The 18,221-nt window shown below is 31.5% G+C and overlaps 3 protein-coding genes across 6 annotated transcripts; all 3 read right to left on the reverse strand.

Moving 5' to 3' along the window:
• Positions 1-524: 524 nt before the first annotated feature.
• On the reverse strand, positions 525-3,033 carry LOC107434558 (protein BASIC PENTACYSTEINE7). Of its 3 annotated transcripts, none has more exons than XM_060818256.1 (2): positions 2,874-3,033; positions 525-1,511 (listed from the first exon to the last, which is right to left on the reverse strand). In XM_060818256.1, the coding sequence occupies exon 2, from the start codon at positions 1,468-1,470 to the stop codon at positions 775-777; it is 696 nt and encodes a 231-aa protein (XP_060674239.1). In that variant the 5' UTR covers positions 1,471-1,511; positions 2,874-3,033; the 3' UTR covers positions 525-774. The 3 variants fall into 3 exon arrangements, with proteins under 3 accessions (XP_060674239.1, XP_015901520.3, XP_015901518.3); XM_016046034.4 differs by lacking the exon at positions 2,874-3,033 and adding an exon at positions 2,678-2,796; XM_016046032.4 differs by lacking the exon at positions 2,874-3,033 and adding an exon at positions 2,501-2,646.
• Positions 3,034-8,083: 5,050 nt separating this feature from the next.
• On the reverse strand, positions 8,084-12,693 carry LOC107434552 (plastidal glycolate/glycerate translocator 1, chloroplastic). The gene is made up of 8 exons (XM_016046026.4): positions 12,291-12,693; positions 11,856-12,171; positions 10,548-10,809; positions 10,318-10,433; positions 10,121-10,230; positions 9,301-9,478; positions 8,805-8,934; positions 8,084-8,485 (listed from the first exon to the last, which is right to left on the reverse strand). The coding sequence occupies exons 1-8, from the start codon at positions 12,612-12,614 to the stop codon at positions 8,335-8,337; spliced, it is 1,587 nt and encodes a 528-aa protein (XP_015901512.2). The 5' UTR covers positions 12,615-12,693; the 3' UTR covers positions 8,084-8,334.
• Positions 12,694-13,503: 810 nt separating this feature from the next.
• Positions 13,504-17,658, reverse strand: LOC107434556 (4-coumarate--CoA ligase-like 6). 2 transcript variants are annotated; one of them, XM_016046030.4, is made up of 8 exons: positions 17,502-17,658; positions 17,170-17,314; positions 15,956-17,040; positions 15,423-15,612; positions 14,449-14,594; positions 14,139-14,206; positions 13,875-13,977; positions 13,504-13,764 (listed from the first exon to the last, which is right to left on the reverse strand). In XM_016046030.4, the coding sequence occupies exons 2-8, from the start codon at positions 17,219-17,221 to the stop codon at positions 13,651-13,653; spliced, it is 1,758 nt and encodes a 585-aa protein (XP_015901516.2). In that variant the 5' UTR covers positions 17,222-17,314; positions 17,502-17,658; the 3' UTR covers positions 13,504-13,650. The 2 variants fall into 2 exon arrangements, with proteins under 2 accessions (XP_015901516.2, XP_015901517.2); XM_016046031.4 differs by having other exon boundaries at positions 17,428-17,630.
• Between the last annotated feature and the right edge of the window lie 563 nt (positions 17,659-18,221).

Consider the following 18,221-nt stretch of genomic DNA (forward strand, 5'->3'; position numbering starts at 1 on the left):
AACATAGTCTGACCTCACATACAAATTCAATACAGAAAAGCCACATAGACAGAAGGACTCTGATACCATGTCATTCAACCATTTGGGAGATAACCTCCAAACTCTAATTGAAAACTTATTCCTAACAGATATGAATTTATTAAATATGTCACTAATAAATGTATTAACTTCATTGAACCTTCAAAAAATATGTTTATAACTCTTAACCAATAACCAAACAGGACTTCATCTAATTCACCCAAAAAAATAAAAAAAAAAATAAAAAAAAAAGACTTCATCTAAAACCAAGTTCTACATATCAATTCAACACATTACAATCTCTCACATAATCTCTCATATTTGGCATAAATCTTAGAAAGAAACATAAACAAAGATAAAGAGGTCAAGCCGTAGAGATCATGTTCTATCAATAGGCAAGTTTTGCATTCGACTAACACAACAATAGGAAATGGAGATCGAGAGAAACGAAATGGGTAGGATGATTAACTACTGGAAATAGAAAGGCATACCTGCAAAACCAAATATCAAGACAATTTGGCCTCCTAAATACCATTATCAAAGATGCAGAAGAACAAGAGTGATTTAAATGCTAAGCAAGCAAGTTAAGTCTCTCTCACATAAGTTTTAGATAGTAAGAACATTATATATACAAACTACTACGATGAAAAGAACCTAGCACTTAGCATCAACCTACATCAGGAGGGAAAACTAGAGGAGTTAATGGTAGCATATGCTAGCAGTTAATACATATTTAACTGCTAGCTTTCCATATCTCTATTTGATTGTAACAAACTTGTTAGTACCATGTCTTGCCCAATGACCCTTCAAGTCAACAGGACGAGAAAGATCATAACCTTCTGTTGCAAGTTTCAACAGAAGTTTCACATATGCTCCATTGCTCATCTTCCTCCCAGCCATTCGAGCCCCGGGCCTTGAAGGACTCATAGGTAGAGGATATTCTGATATGTTAATGGTGCAACACGAGGATTGCCATCCACCAGCACCCCATTTGTAGCAAACTCTAGGAATACCTGTACAAGAACAATATGGAGATGGCACTCCAGAGAAATTGAAGTTTATCTTCTCCATATCGAGGTTTGGATTCTTCTTTTCACGTTTTGCTTGAGGAATGGTTTGTCCCTTTGTCTTTTTGGAAGTGGAAGGATTTTTTTTCATTTGCTTTGGCTTTAACGCCTTTGATGCAACATGTGTAGCACCTTTCTGTCTCCTAACCTTAGCAGGTTTGCTTGCTGAATCCGTATTCTTTGTTGGCTCAGCTACAGGTGGAATGGAACGAATAGGTGCAACAGAAATACCAGGTTCTAGATTTGATTGAGTTTCGTGCAAAGGATTCGAGCTGGCTTTTGATGAAGGGAAAAATGTTCCTGGATAGAACCAAGAAAAATGTGAAACAGATGCTCCTGCATTAGCATTAGGCATAATAGGGTTCCTATTAGAGTAAGTCCCCATCTTCACAACTTTGTTTTGATATTTCAGTGCTGCATCTACAACTGCAGAATGTTTTCAGAAACTCTTAGTATGCAATCCAGAAATTGTATTTACATAAACAGTAAAAAATTAAACGAGAAATCCAAAAGAAAAAAGACCACAAAAATGAACATTTCAACCCTTGATCAATATATGCTGTAACGAGACAAGGTAAATTAAAACCACATATAAAATGCTTCACACAAGGCAATGATAGAGAAACACTAACGGTTGGAAAGCAATTTATCAAAAGGTTAGAAGCAAGCCTCACATAAGCATGATGCGAGTGCTTATAGAGATTGTGAAACAAAATCTTAAATGCTTACGGAAAATTCATTTTTCCAACTAAAGTTGCCATAGGTGACATGTGTGATCTTAAACAATGGAATTTGGCTTAAGCATAATAGAGTAAAAGATTTCTTCAAATTATTACCCAATAAAAATGTAATTAGTTCTTAATTTCTGTCATAAGAAACATTCTTAATTTAGTCTAAATGGTTCTTCTCTACTGAAATTCTGCCTATATACTTGAAAGTAATGGTCAAAAACAGTTAAATGTGTAAACTAGAAACAGCATTTGAAAGTTTAACTTGATGTAAACACAGAAAAATGCAAGCTTTAAGAGAAAATTATAATTATGAACCCAGAACTTAATACTTCATGAGAACCAAGGGCTGAAAACTTAGAAACGATACACCAACGAAGGCAAATACCATCTAATACATGCAATGCCTAATTCTGAAAGCGAAAACAAACCCGTCGTATATTCAAACAGAGAAATTCTTAAACGTCCAAAAGAAAAACAGAGAAACTCTTAGCGGGGGGAGAGAGAGAGAGAGAGAGAGTATTTAACAGCAACAAAATATAAAATCTCAAAATGCAGAATATTTATAACTCTACCTACCAAACTGAAACCAGGAACCACCCAAAAAAAAAAATCCCACAAAAGGATGCCAAAAAACTAAGCAAAACCCATTTCAAGACTAAAAAATCAAAGGCAAGAACACCCTACCATAAGCAAAAGATCCTAATGCAAAAGCACAAAAATCAGACCAAAAACCATAGATTCCTCGAACCACTAGCCAAAAAATCAAAAACCCATTAACCCAAAACATCAAATAAAGCTTCAAACAGAGTGAGTAAAGAAGAACCAACAAAACTTACTGAAGTTATAATGGAAGGTACTTACAGTCTTTGTAAGACTTATGATATATATAATATCAAAGGCTGCTTTCCACAGCAATTTCAGTACAATACAACTAAGTTAAAAGTATATATTTATATATACTAATAATTTAAAAAAAAAAAAAAAGAAAAAAAAAAGCCATGGTTGTTATTTAATTAATTATAAGAATTATAATAATAATAAAAATAGCAATACTTACCAGGAACAGAGTTTCCTCTTTCTTGTGCTTTGGTTGAGTGGAGCACCAAAAGTACTGCTGTCTGTCTGCCTCCTGTGTGTACATGAAATATTCGTTTTCTGTAACAAAATTTTACGGGTTTTTCATGTCTCTAGGAACTCCCTTACCTACAGTTCCTTAAATCTTATAGGACTCCACTTTCGCCACTTCATATCACCCCCCACGCTCTCCCTTAGTTACGTGTACCCCACGTTCCCACTGGGTAAAGGTACTCCATCTGTTTAAATGTCTATCTTTCCAACCCTTTTACTTTTATTTTATTTTTTGAATAAATTGATCTTTAGAATATTATATTTTAGTTAGATTTTTTTTAACATGCATTATAATCAGATTCTATATTAAATATTACTAAAAAATACAAAAAAGTTACATATTAAACAATCAGATTTAAAATATTTGATATTGGTTTCTTAATTTGTAATTTAAAAATTGAACTAATATGTAAGAAATTGTAAACTAAATGTCTAATGAACAATGTGTAATCTAACAAAAATATAAGATCTTAAAATACAATTAACTTTTTTTTTTAATAGAAATCCAATTTTGTTAGTTCAATTGAGATAGCTCTTAAAAGTATAATCACAAACTCGTTTTTAAAAAAATAAATTAGAATTGAAAAATTCTTTTTGAGCCTTTTTAATATTTTGTTGGATTAATTACAAGGACTAAATTAAGTGTAACATTGTTCTGTTTGAATGAATGAATGAGTGAATTATTATTATTATTATCATTGTTTTCATAAAACACAGAATTTGAAATAACCTAAAAACATTGTAGAACTAATCAAACAGAATTAAGCAGAACTACAATTTTTAAGATTAATTTAAAATTACCATCAAGTTATATTATTTATAAATAAAAATTCATTGTATTTGTACGTTTTGTTGTAATAAATTCATAAGGAAATCAAACAAAGACATTGTTTAAGCCTCTAATGGCACGTTGTATCTGTACACAAGCTCCTTTATGTAATTTCAGCAAAATACATAAAAAAAAAATAAAAATAAAAATAAAAATAGCTTTCCTTTATGTAATTTGAATAGTTTGAAGCATCCCCTCTCACATTGTTTTGAGGTCTCACATGGTTCCTGAACAGTGACAAGAATTTCACATGCTTTAAAATCTCCTATTTTTTTCGATGCTGTCATTAAATAACAAAACATAAAATAAAATAAAATAAAATAATTGTCACAAATACGATATATATGTAAATGAATGTGTTAAGAAAAAAATGGAAATAAACAATTAATCAAAGTATTAGTATGTGCGACGTGGAGCTTAAAATGGAACATTCTTTCTCAAACGCGTTCTAATTCCAATTTTAAATCAATTCTCAAATATAGACTTGTTTTATGTTTTTTTTATTTTCAAAATAGAAAACAAAAAATAGTTTTTTCTATTTCTATTGTTATGGAAAAATAAAAGATGTTTGGCAATTCAGAATCCAAAATTTGTTATGGCAGTTTGGAATATCTAATCTTGTATGAGCATCTATTTGAGTGGTTTCATGTGTCAGAGCTATTTGGGTGGCCTTCAACCCTTGGATCATTCGAGAGGGATCGTAGGGTATCAAATCCATTCAGATGTTTCTGGGCCAAGCCTTGTTTTAATGTTTTCAAACTTCGATTTTATTTGGATGATATCAAATTAGTAGTTCGAATTATTTTAAAATTTGTTAAAATTATTTCCAAAATAAAGGAAAATACATATATATTATTTATAATTTTTTGTTGATTTTGTTTTCAAAAGTTAATTTGAAAAAACAATAATCAAAGACTTAAAAAGTATTTTAATGGGATACACACTCATCTATATATATCTCTTTTGGGTTGAAATATACTTGCCTGAATATTGGATTTGAACAAAGTTGATCGACATCTGAAAACCCAAGAAATAAAGGGATTTATATTGTACTTATAAATTTTCACCTCTATTTACCAAATATATATATATATATATGAAAATTTTATGCTGAGGACGGTCCGTATGAGGATCGCAGTATTAGTGATGTTTTTTCATAGTATTAACGACGGTTTCTTAGAAAATCATCACCAATACTATGAAAAACCGTCACCAATACTGTGGTACATATGAGAACCGTTCGCACCATAAACAGACCATATATATATATATACATACATATTTATCTCTCACGTATATTTATGTAAAATATATGCTTTTAGAATCAAACAATTAAACTGTTCTATATAGAGAAGTTGTCTGGAAGAATTTTATACAAATCCTCGTATTAGTTTTATACTAGAATTTTAAACAAATTCTTGTTCTTTTTTTTTCCCCTTTTCATTGGTGATGGGGATATTCTAAATTTAAACCTAAGTAATACAAGAACGAAATGGATACGTGTATATAGATACTGTCCCTTCATATTTTATTTTGTTTGGTCAGGTACTGTCCCTTCGTTAAAATTAATTAACTATGGATGATAATTTAATTAGTTTTTTATTTATATTTATATATACACGAAAGGCAAGAGAAAAGTAATTGAGAAACTAGCCAAAAGGGCAATATTAAGTAAAGCAAAATGATTCCTTCTTTATTACCCAAAAAAGGAACCCCCAAAAAAAAAAAAAAAATCCAATCACTCTTGCCAAAAAATAAATTAAACATATAAGTAAATAAGAGCCAGCTAGGGTAAATAAGAGTTGTTACCAGCTTGAAAGTGTAGTTTACCTCTTGATTTTATTGTCATTCATGTAAAAAATATTTTAACTAATATATAATATTCTCTTGTTTAGATCCCCCCAAAAAAAAAAAATAATAATAATAATAATAAAATAAAATTCATGAACCTTTTCATATAGGATTGACATTTATGAGAAAGTCAGGAAATAGTTTGGCTTGCCAATTATATATTTTTCTATTGCTTAATTATAAATTAAGGATATGAAACAAACACATTGTTTGAATTGAAAACCAGAGAATAATCTTATACAAGCTCCTTTACGTAGACTGAGTAAAATGAAGCATCTTCTTTTACATTGTGTTGAGCTCTCACATTCCTCTTCAAGTGGGATAATTGCTTTCCTACTGAAGTTTCCAAAAAAATCACCCTCTTGAAATATTAATGTTGATGCTGTCGGTAAGTTAAAAAAAATAAATATTAATACTAAATTTGTCAGAATGAGTGTTTAAGTTTGGATTTTTTTTTTTCCTTTTTTCATACTTCATTAACAAAATAATGAAAGATCTACTACATAGTGATATATCACTATTTTGAATTTGATTAAAATAATCCATAACAACTAGGAACCTCTTTTTTTTTTTTTTCTTTTTTTTCTTTTTTTACCCAAAAAAAAAAAAAAAAAAACTTTAAAAGCAACTTGGGCACTTTCTTGAAAGTGATTCTAATTTCAATCTTCAAATCGGCTTAATTTTGGATACTCTAATTACCCTTGCTTTGAAGACTTGGAATAAAGGAATAATTAAAGAAGCAAAAACTTAAAAGTGTATAAACTTTAAACATTGAGTTTAAATTATTTAAATCAGGATTAATGCATTAACTATTATGCTACCTATATGAGCTATGCATACATATGGCTAAATCAAATAGTAAAATGCGTATATAATATACTTTCATACAAAACATAAGTAGACTATATTTTAATTTGTTAGAGTTAATATATATTATATAGTCACCTGAACTTTCGATGCCAACAAAATTGATCGCCATCATGAAAAGCAAGAAACCTAAAAACGGTTTGACCCCAAGTTTAAGCCATTAAGCAACATATACTTTTAATGGCTTTTCATAAATTTTATATTATAATTATTTGAAGCCTAGCTAATTATGTAGGGACAAGTCAACTTTTTTTTTTTTTTTTAAATTATTAAACTAACTTTGGATGTTTGAACTTTCAAATGGAAGAGGAATAATAAGTGAAAACATGTAAAAAAACTAAAATAAATGTCACAGCAATTAATTAATAGTTATAGCAATTAATTTATATATGTTATAGATACGGAATGCATATGCGAAGAAAAAATCATGTACAAAAGGTGAAAATGTCAAGTGTTATAAATCCTTTTATTTCTTAACCGTGATGATCTCCATCATCTTTATTCTCTTTGGATATTCAATTGAGTATATAATAAATGTTATATATATATATATATATATACATATAGTCTTTTTAGGGTGTAGATATAATCCTCACTGCTTGATTTTAGCTTGATTTTTGCAAAAAACAATTGCATAGATAGATTGATAGATAAAATTAGGCTCTTTCTATCTCTCTTGCAAAATTGGATTTGGCGATTCCTCTTTCTTTACCGTATTAAAGAAAAGAATGAATAACTTAATAACTAGTTTATACATTTCTTTTGGGACAATTCGATAATCTGTAATTAGGTTTTGAGTTCAAAGTCTAGTAATGAAATTCTTTCTACCCAGATTATCAAAAAGAAAAAAAATTAAATTAAATGTTTATACAATATATATATATATATATATATATATATATATATATATATTCCACATTTACTCGTTTATATATGTATACTATGATATATGACATTATCAATTGCGAATGGTGATAACAAAAAGAATGGGTGGTTTCAAAGTGCTCCCCTAGCCTCCATGTCCCTCTTCAGCAGAAAGTATATATAGATGCCGGAAAAATGTACAATTTAATTACAAGATATTGTACAAGGGTTCATGGGATCAAGCAGTGTGTTTGTTATCCAGGTTAGCCACCTCCGGTTATGTATATATATACATATATATATATATATATATAAATATATGTATATATATAGAGAGAGAGAGAGTTGTTCTCCTAGTAATAATTTTTGCACTCATAATTAACAATATAGTGACAAGAAATTTGTACTATTGTCGTATGGACAATGGTACCTAATAGAAGATGTGATACCCTTAGCAGTTTCCATGTTACCATATCTCCTGTTATAAACTGCGAGATAGTTCTATGTGTATGTAATAAATCTCGTAAAATGGTTTTATAACCATCCTTTGTTTGAATTGTAAGTTTCTGGGTTATTTCTATTGTAATTGGCAATTGATGTAATATTAAAATAAAAAAATGCTATACATCTATTCATTAATGTCATATATATATATATATATGTATGACACCAACACAAAATAAGTTTCTAGAGAAAATATTACTTTCATAAAAATAAAAAATAAAAAAAGAGACAATTAATTATTTGTCAATATAATAATAAAATTTTATTCTCACAGAGAGGATAAAAAATGGGTTTTTTTTTTTTTTTTTTTCATGGAAATATGTTCATAAATAGGGTTCTTCAAATCCTGTACAGCATCATTCATCTAGCTTGTTATATCAATATCATCTTTCCCTCTATGTACTGTTTGGCATAGAATTGAAAATGGAATTTAAGGAAACAGCAGCTAAAAATGTAACTCATTCTAGTTGATTGTTTAACCAACTATGGCAATTAAGCTCTGTCTGACCGCTGGAATTGAGCAAATCAAAGAGCCAAATATACCATTAAGAGCATAAGCAATAGCACAAAATGGTAGAGCCTCAGGCTCTTTGGCTGACAAAGCTGCTGTTCCTAATCCATGAGCACTGCAACAATAATCCAAATACAAAAGCAAGCAAGAATTAATGCATTATAGACAATGGCTCAATTACTTTTGCAGTATGTTTTTCCCAAACAATTATTGTAAATGAAATACTCTTAATCTTCTATCTAGAACCTTTGTTTTGGTAAAACTTAGGATAAGAGAAAATACTCTTAATCTTCTATCTAGAACCTTTGTTTTGGTAAAACTTAGGGTAAGAGAAAAGAAGTAAATAAATCTAAGTTCCCTAAAAGTATATATTACTATAATCTACTTACCAACGGCCATTGGCACTATAATGTAAAAAAGTGATGAATTTTTACCTAGAAGCAGTTGCTATTCCACGAGCAATAGGATCACGAAACCTTAGTTTATCAAGTGTTGCTTGCACAAAATTTGCTCCAACCAGACCAGTTACTACTACAACAGCTGCTGTTAATGACGAATTAGCACCTGCAAAAAAAAATATTTCAAATTAGGACTGACCGTGAGGATCTTCCTTTGAAGGTAGGCACAAAAATTTGCACCAAATACTTAACACACATCAGTAAAGTACTCTAAGCAGATGGAGAGAAAACTGGTAAACATAACTTTAAACTATCTGGATAGAGGGAGAAAAGATGGATAAGATTAGTAGAGATGCAGCAAACATGTTGAAAATTCAGTAATACTCCATGAGTACTATGGAACAGATAATAGAATTTATATGCAACAAAATCTGTCAATATTGTACTTTTTGTTTCTTTAGATTTTTCAGCAAATCAAAGTTCAGAAAACTTAGTTTTGTTAACAGCAGACTATGAACAAAGATTATCATACCTTCGAATAGAGAGACAATGCTGAGGGCCAATGCCACAGTTATACATCTGGGTAGAATTGATATAGTCAAACTTGGTTCTAACCCAACAAGTCGTCCAACAAGAGCCGTTGAGTACAACGAGAATATGGTTGAGATGATGACAGATGTGAAAATCTCAGCCGCATGCCTTTTAACTAGCTGAAAAAAATGTATAAATAGCAACAATTATTACCCAAAAACACTTTTGATTTACAAATAAAGGGGATGTTTAGATTGCTGAATTATAATATATGGATGTAATATAAGGTTTGGAAAATTAACAAGCACATGAATTTCATAAGGGAGCGTGGAGTGCCAATCCCTTCAACCAACAGAACATTCCATGAGATTTGTCACTATCTATTCTCAAGTATTTTTACATCTCAGGGCATGTTATTTAGAATTACCATACAAGAGAAAACGAAAATTCCAATTTCTTATCTTTTACTTCCAATTCTTGACTTTTCTCACACTCTTGAGCATATTAGCCTTTTACCATGTAGAAGTAAAATAAATGCTCTGTTTATTTCCATGTTTTGCATTAAGTGCTCTGTTTTTAATTGGCAATGAGAAATCCTAGTCAAAATGCACTTAAGAAGATCATCACCCTTTGCATAATGTAATCGAAAGTTGGAAAGACATGGTTCATAAACCACTAATTTCTCACTTGTAATCCAAACAAATCCTTTAAATGCTCAGGTAGACTCAAAGCATGCCTTGAAACAACTTATGAAAGATATAACAACCATTAATTATCGAACATGGAAAAATTTCTCATTCATCAAGCTTAAGAGGTAGTACCTTTCTCTGTTTGAACATTGAGAAGGCAAATGAGAGAATTACAGATCCCAAAAATCCCATCAGCACATCACCCGCTCCAGGGTTCGAAGAAACTTTTGTAAGGTAATATCCTACATGTATTAAAAGAATAATCTTCGGTTCATTTAAAAAGTATAAATACAGTAAGCTAATAGTTGATACTGTAAACTTTTATTTACCTAGAACAGGATCAAGTCCCAATTTAGAAAAGTAACCATAAGCAAATGCTGCCAGATCTGCAGATAGTGCACAGCAAATAATTGGATGAAAAACATTTTTCACATTTGATGGCAACCTGAAAATGCAAGTTTAAAAAGCAAGTGAGACATTCAAAACAATTTCAAATTGAAATGAATTGACATAGGATGATAACATTTTCTTTTTAAACAAAGAGATAATGAGATCTTACAAAGAACCAACTATGTATCCTAACGCGGTGGATGCAAGAAGGAATGGAAGACATGTCCGAGCAGCAGTCCCTAATGCTGTAGGATATAATAATGCAGCAACAAATGATATGACCAGGACCCCAGTCCATGACCACAGTTCAAGAGTAGAAAAAGGAGAAGGTTTTGCCATAGGTTCAGCATTGGTCATTTCTGTCTTTACCAATTTTCTTATAGCGAGAGCCATAAATCCTGCGACACAAAGTGTAGCCAGCCAGCCCCCAACTGCAGAAGAGTCGTAACCAAATAACATATTAACTACACTCAAAAAAAATATTAAAAACAAAAAACAAAAGAAATTTTGGACAAACTGCTTTTATACAGAGTCATTCATGAGAGAAATAGGATGAAAAAAAATATATATATATATATATATATATATTGTTGCACAAGTACGATTTAATTCTTATTTCATTATTATATCGAATTTTTTTTTTTTTAAAGTATTCTCCATCTTCCCTTTGATTTATCCTCTTCAGCCTTTCTATTTTTTCATAGGCATAGAAACAAAAGTGAGTTGCATAGTTTATGCTTTGACATTATCTACTAAAGCTGCCTGATTCAGGGAACTTCCTAATGATTTCTATTACAATAATCAAGCATCATTAGAAGAATTTCAGGTATGATTGTCTCAGTATGGTTTAAACTCTTAACTGTACAACAAAATTTTCTCATGGTGAAACCATTCAAAGGAGATGAACTAAATCGAGAACTCCACATTTTTGTTAGAAATATAAAGAAACACTTTTGAAACCATACAGCTTTAAATTTTCAATTAGAAGCATTGAGATATATTTTTCCAAGGGGTGAGAACTACTATCTAAGATCATCAAAAGGACTAATGGACAAATATATAGCAGAAACAAGACATAGTAAGAGATTAATGGATCTGTGAAAACTTAGCAATTAATCAAAAAGGTTCAGTCTGGAAATTGATGCTGGACATCTATGTTTCGACACATAATCAGAAGGTAGGTGGAACTTGAAAAGAGAGTTGACATAAATTATAATATCTTGAAATAATGGAAAACATAATGACAAAAACGAACGGTTTTGGTGACTCAGAACACCTGTTACATTCCGAAACAATCAGGATATAATATAATCTTATTTTCTATGAATTTCATTTCAAAATGTAAGAAAGAAAGTTGTGGGGCCATCATGTTCTAGAAGCAAAGCAACAAAAATAATCACAAGTGAAAGTTAATTTACAATAAAAGCTTGATCAAGAAATTTATAAACAAAATAGTCAAAATAACAATTATTTTTACCTACGATGAAGCTAATTTTGATGCCGGAAGCTGCAGGGATATCTTTGACAGAAAGAGGCAAAACAACCAAAGATGGAACATAGAACAATGGCAACCATCTCTGAATGAACAGAAGCGCTGGCTGAAAGAAATCCTCCAAGCTTTTCGCCGCAGCCGGAATAGTGGAATCTAGGATCATCAAGATGGAGAATATACAAAACATGCCAAAAAGTGCACTTGGAAACTTAATTGCAGCTTCCACAAATGCCTTTTTCAAAATTTTTTCCACTGCCAGAATAATCCCAAGTGAAACTACCAAATGCAATAAATCAAACACCTATAAGGCATAATAATAAATAAAAATAAAAGAAACCCATATCAGTTTCATCACTGAAACAGAAATATCTAAAACAAAATTCAAGAACTTGAAGTAGAAAAGCTCAGAAAGTTACTCACACTTTGAGAGATAGTGGAAGTGCTACCACTCTCTGCACTGCTTGATTTTACTGAAATTTCTCTATTAGAGGAAGTTTCTGGAAGACCACCCATTTGCAAAAACCTTGAATTGGATCCAAAAGCCCTAATGGGTCTGAATGACTTTCGGAAATCAGGTTGCTTATTAAACGATCGAACCCCATTGAAAGCAACTGATGAAAAGTTCAGATGGGTTTTACGTAAATGTGAAAGTGGAGGAGGACAAGATGGGATAGAGAATATTGCATAAAGGTGGTTGGGGACAGAAGGTGTTAATTTATTGGGCATAGCTGAGATGGTCGCCATGGAAAGAGCAAGGAAGTAACTGAGAATAAGTAGAAGAAAGAAATCATTTTCGGTCTTTTGGTTTTTTCTGGAGGTCTGAAAACAACCATAATATATTGTATGGACCTAAAAGAATGTTGAAATAAAAAAGGATGAGATTTTGTGAAAAAAAAAAAATAGTCTTTTTTTAGGAGAAAGTGACAAGCAGTTCGTTGGTGACCGTTGGCTGAGAAAATATTGGAGTGATGATTCGGTAGGCGGTAGGACGTGCTGACTTGGCCACGGTTCGAGTGTCTGTGGTTCTAAAAAAATATTATTTTAGGAGAAAAGTAAAATTTATCGAAATTGAAAGAGTAATTGACTAGAAATTGAATATCCTTGCGAAACACTTGTTTTTATTTTTTATTTTTATGTTTTTGTTCGGGTGCAATATTGTTTTATTGGACTGTAAAATAATTTTTTAAAATTTTACCCATTATTTTATAGCATAGTAAAATCGACTCAATATTGGTTGATTTTTATTTTAATTTCTATTTTTTACATGCTGTTAAATTGCGAAAACCCCTCTTACTTTTGTTCAAGTTTTGGAAATTAAAACAAGTCATAGACAATTAGCAAACAGAAACAAGGTGTTATTTTTAAGGTTTACCCAAAAAAAAAAAAAAAAAAAAAAAGGGACGAAGAAGAAGAAGAAGAAGAAGAAGTAAGAATTTTCAAGTTAAAAAAAGAAATTCTTCAAATATATATTGTCTTACTTTCTCAATAGAATTAAGATAAATTATAAAATGGCAAACAAATGTAACAATTATTATTTCAATGTTTTCATGTACAAGTCAGACTCCAAATTGACATAATCTTTAATAAAACAGGAAACACTTTATCAAGTGAGACTAAAGAATAAACAGTAACATGACATATATATAGGTATAAATATATTTATTTATATTTGGCTAAAAAACAAATTCTAGCCAGAAGTTCATAAATGCTATTTGAAAAAGAACTGATATGGTGGTTCTAAAAATTGTAAGCAGAAAAAAAGTTCTATTTTGTATTTGTTTCAGAGTCTAGAACTCAACAAGTTCTTGAGATCCTTGCGGAGAATCTTTCCAGCAGCAGATTTTGGTATTGAAGCTGTAAAAACCACCTTTCTTACTTTCTTATGAGGTGCTACCTGCCATAAGTGGACATCATCATCTTCAACATCATAGACAGATGCTAAAACAAACAATGGACAGACATATAATGCAAAAACTAAGTGAAAAATGGAAAAAAGCAGAAAACCTTTGCAGCAACATAGTCCATAACATCTGCCTCAGAAAGAGAGCTTCTATGTTTCTTAACCACAAACGCTACAGGTATCTCCCCGCTTTCTTGGTCCATGGTTCTGAAAGTTATGGGAATTGCAACTCATTCATTCAAAATATATATATGTATATACTGAAATTCATCCTAACTTTGCAGGATGGAGTTTGAGAATTATTTTGTTAATCCTTGGTTTCTGAATTTGCATATATTTCTGCTCTGTTTTCAGAAAGGAAATCTTACCCTGCTATGGCAACGTCTTCTATCTCAGGATGGCAAATCAACACAGCCTCTAAATCAGCAGGAGCAATCTGCAGAAAAAAGTGAATTTTTAATGAGAAACTAATACGTTTATCATCTTTTAGATTACAAAAGATGAATCAAATCTAAAAGGGTTTTCGTTGGTCGCAATAAACGTTCCATATTTACTGCATTCTGATAATACATTCTACTAAAATGATACTTAACATACAATGATCCAACCTCTGTGTAACTGAGAATCAAAAAGAAGTGTCCTATTGAAATTCAAAAGTACTGGTTTTCATATATATACCTGAAAGCCCTTGTATTTGATAACCTCTTTCAAGCGATCAAATAAATATAAGTATCCGTCTCCATCAAAATAAACAATGTCTCCTGTATGCATCCAACCATCTTTATCAACTGACAACATAGTCGCCTCTGCGTTATTTAAGTATCCTGTAAAGTTGAAAGAAAAATGTAACTTCTTTGAGTTTAATGGTTATCAAAATGAAGACCAAGGAGAGTTTATAGTAGGAAGATGTTGCTTGCTGTGTTGCTCAGAATCGGCAAAAATGGTGAAGTATCTTTGTCGACACAGATATGGGTGCAGGGTATGCAATGAGATACATGAATGTGGCAATAGGATACGGCTATTTTGTGTGTCTTGGCTAAGAATAGAATTAAAAAGACGTATTGGGACATGCTAAAATATTTTATAAGATAATTATTTTATTTTTGGAAATAAAAGGATCTGACTCATGGATACTTATCCGTATCTAAGTCCAAGCAACATAGGTTGCTTGAAATTTGCATTTTTCTTTTATCATAAATAAAGGGATGATGGCAGCAAGAGCGTGCTGCAATGAAATGAGTGTGAATTAGTTTAACGCTGCAAAAACACTTCCACCCTGTAAATTAGTTTCAAAACAGTAAATGGATTTATGGGTTTAACTTCGTTCATTTAAGAAATGGGCATTTTTAACCGGACCAGCAAAGCCAAAACAGTGACAAAATCAGTAAGCTTAATTCACCGACTACTACGAAGAAAAATTTGAAAGACACCAGTGAAACTCAAAGGCTAAATTTCCTACTTAAGTATGAACTGGTGCCAACAGGGTAAAACTTCATAAAGGCATAGAAATCCCAGGGGGAAAAAAAAAATAATAATAAAAAAATGAAGAAGCATTGTTGTGCAAATTAATGAGGTACAAGTACAAGATTAATCTTTTACCCTGTGTTTAAGCTTTGGAAACTATCAAGGAAACCAGTAAAACAATTTCTTACCTTGCATAACAGCAGGTCCTCTTAGCCAAAGTTCACCACTTTTGCCTGGAGGCAAGAAGGATCCAATATTCGAATCCACAACTTTAGCTTGCATGTTTGGTGCCAAAAGTCCTATTGAAGAATAATTCCTAAACTTTTCAGTATTGAACCCACGAGTTCCTACGGCTGTCGACTCAGTCAGGCCATAGCCCTAGAAGACAAACAAAATTCAAAGCTGTCTACACATTTCTAAAGATTCAAAACAACACGACCAACAAACTTATATATTATGGATCCTCATGATACTGATGTTAATTATCAAGAACTTAGAAATGAATCAAGAAGTTGGAAATAATCTTATTATTTAGCATAATCTATAGAATTCGGAAACTTAGCCTATTTTGGTGGTTGATTTGTATTTGTTCAAGTTAATTATCCATTTATTTCATCAAACAGTTTGTATTCATAACCAAACAAAACAGAAGAAGTAATGAAATCCAGATCAGAATAAATGAATGAAAAGGGTAAGAAAACTAAAAAGTTACGCTATATACCTGAATAAAATCAACATGAGGAAAAGTCTGAACAAATTCCTCGATGATTCTCCAGCTCAAAGGAGCCGCTCCACAAGAAACCTGCTTCAAGCTCCGAAAACTTTTCCAATCAACATCCTTTGCACTCCTCGTCAAGGCAGTGAGCATTGGTGGAACAAGTGGAAAATGTGTAACTTTATATCTATCAATGGCCTTCACTGCCTCATTGATATTAAATTTCTTCATCACCACAACGGTAGAACCCAAAGATAGCAATCCCATAATGAAAAGCGACAATCCGTATATATGAAACATCGGTACAATAGCCAAATACACGTTCTTCAGGCTTGAATAATCATATTGTGAAGCCTCAAACCGCACAAAAAGTTCAACCATGGCTATGAAGTTCCTATGAGTTAGCACCACACCTTTGCTCACACCAGTTGTTCCTGAAGAATGCATTATCGCTGCTGTGTCTAGCTGCTTAATCATCGGCCTCGGAACCATACTAAATTGACAAGAAATAAGCTTATAGAAGGCAGAAAAACAAGTTGCTTTGGAATCAAAATTAACATTTTCTGGTACCCCAATTGCAGGAACACCCAATACTTGTAATTTTTCCACTTTCTCAGGATCAGTGAAAGCAAAACACACATTGCAATCAGCAATCTGTTTCTTGATTTCTGAAACAGTACTGGAGGGATTCATTGCTGTGACAACCCCTCCTAGACAAAGAACACCCAGGAAGATGATGGGATAGTAAATGCAATTGGGCAACAGAACCAAAACGACATCACCTTGTGAAATACCCATGTAGTGGAGTCCAGAGGCCATGGATTCTACCAACCGGTACAGTTCAGAGTAAGATATGGAAGACCCAGATGAGGAATCAATGAGAGCCGAAACTCCATTGTGTCTGTTTGAGAAAATGAAAGAAACAGAATCGAGAAATGGGTCAGATGGAAGGTGTACGGAAGGGTTTCTGCTCGAGTAAATTCCTGTTTCTGGAGAATACCAATGAGGGAATGGAGCATGCAAGGATTTCTCACTCTCTTTCTCCTCCGAGAGAATGCTTGTGAATGCGTTATTCAAACTTGTTGCCATTACTGTTTGGAAGAGAAACACAAGAAGCACAATGAAACAGTGAAGGAAAAAAAAAAACTGTAAAAAGAATGTCTGAAAACTTCCTTTAAATACTCAAAAAAAAAAAAAAAGCAAATCCAAATACGCAATACCAATGTAGAGTCCGTTACAGTTACAGGCATTGATAATCACTTTGCCAAACATTTGGAACTTCCACGGCTCTTCATAGCCCTGTTTTCCTTATCAATCTGATTCGGTGTAATGGGCATTGCACATCTTCTATTTGTTGTTTTGCGTCTGAAAAGGAAACCCATCAATGGAGTATAAAAAAAGAAGAAGAAAGTATAAAAAAGCAATGCTAAAGTATAAAAAAGCAATGCTAAAAATTCTTGCTTAAAGCGGACAATGACATTCAAATGGGCAGATTTCTTAAAATTCTTGTTGCTGTTGCTCATATATGCTGTTGGACCGGGCGCTTTCTTACGTGTATGAATAAAGCAGCGGTGGTTTTTTACTTCATTCGACAGCCAGTGTTTTCTAGAATCCTGATTGACTGGTTGGTTGGATCGAAGCATTAATGGCGAAGAGAGTACTTTAAAACCTGCAACTGCTTGTCTATTGTTTTCGTTAGTATTTGATATGGATGTTTTTTTTTTTTTTTTTTCCTTGTTTAAAAATATAAATTAATTATAATAAAATAATAAAAAAAAGTATACATTATATATTAGTTTTGAATTGGTTTGGATTATTTTTAATTCAAATTGAACCAATCAAATATAGATAAAAATAAAAAATAAAAAATCAAACCGAATATTATTAGATTCACATGTAATTTTTTCTATATATATTATTAGATTAATTTTATACTAGCCATAGCTTTTTAGGATAGAAATAGATTTAACAATCAATAACCACTACTGATAATTCTAAATCTATAATCCTTAACCATAACTCCATATTTTTAGTTCAAAGCGCTTTATTATTATTATTATTATTATTATTATTATACTAAAAAGCCTTCACTCGCCCAGTTAAGAAATTCAATGCTTCTTTATTTCTTAATTTAATGGCCACAGAAGTTTGGATTTTTAAGCAGAGCAAGTGAAGTTGGGAAATGAAGGTCTTCTGAACCTAAAAATATGAAAAAATAATAATAATAATAAAAAGACAAAATTCTCAGGAAAAAATAATAAAAAAAGTAAAA

Source organism: Ziziphus jujuba, chromosome 6 (assembly GCF_031755915.1).
Source record: "Ziziphus jujuba cultivar Dongzao chromosome 6, ASM3175591v1".
NCBI classification, from domain to species: Eukaryota; Viridiplantae; Streptophyta; class Magnoliopsida; order Rosales; family Rhamnaceae; genus Ziziphus; species Ziziphus jujuba.

Excerpts from the sequence above, each read along its gene's own strand:
- LOC107434558 (XM_016046032.4), bottom strand. The coding sequence starts at position 2,603 with ATGTTTTGGGTTAATGGGTTTTTGATTTTTTGGCTAGTGGTTCGAGGA. Across the intron at positions 1,512-2,500 it reads ATTAGGATCTTTTGCTTATG|TTGTAGATGCAGCACTGAAA; the intron begins GTAGGGTGTTCT and ends AACATTCTGCAG.
- LOC107434552 (XM_016046026.4), bottom strand. The coding sequence starts at position 12,614 with ATGGCGACCATCTCAGCTATGCCCAATAAATTAACACCTTCTGTCCCC. Across the intron at positions 12,172-12,290 it reads CTTCCACTATCTCTCAAAGT|GTGTTTGATTTATTGCATTT; the intron begins GTGAGTAACTTT and ends TATGCCTTATAG. Across the intron at positions 10,231-10,317 it reads GGGACTTGATCCTGTTCTAG|GATATTACCTTACAAAAGTT; the intron begins GTAAATAAAAGT and ends TAATACATGTAG.
- LOC107434556 (XM_016046030.4), bottom strand. The coding sequence starts at position 17,221 with ATGTTTGGCAAAGTGATTATCAATGCCTGTAACTGTAACGGACTCTAC. Across the intron at positions 14,595-15,422 it reads AGGACCTGCTGTTATGCAAG|GATACTTAAATAACGCAGAG; the intron begins GTAAGAAATTGT and ends TCAACTTTACAG. Across the intron at positions 14,207-14,448 it reads TCAAATACAAGGGCTTTCAG|ATTGCTCCTGCTGATTTAGA; the intron begins GTATATATATGA and ends TTTTTTCTGCAG.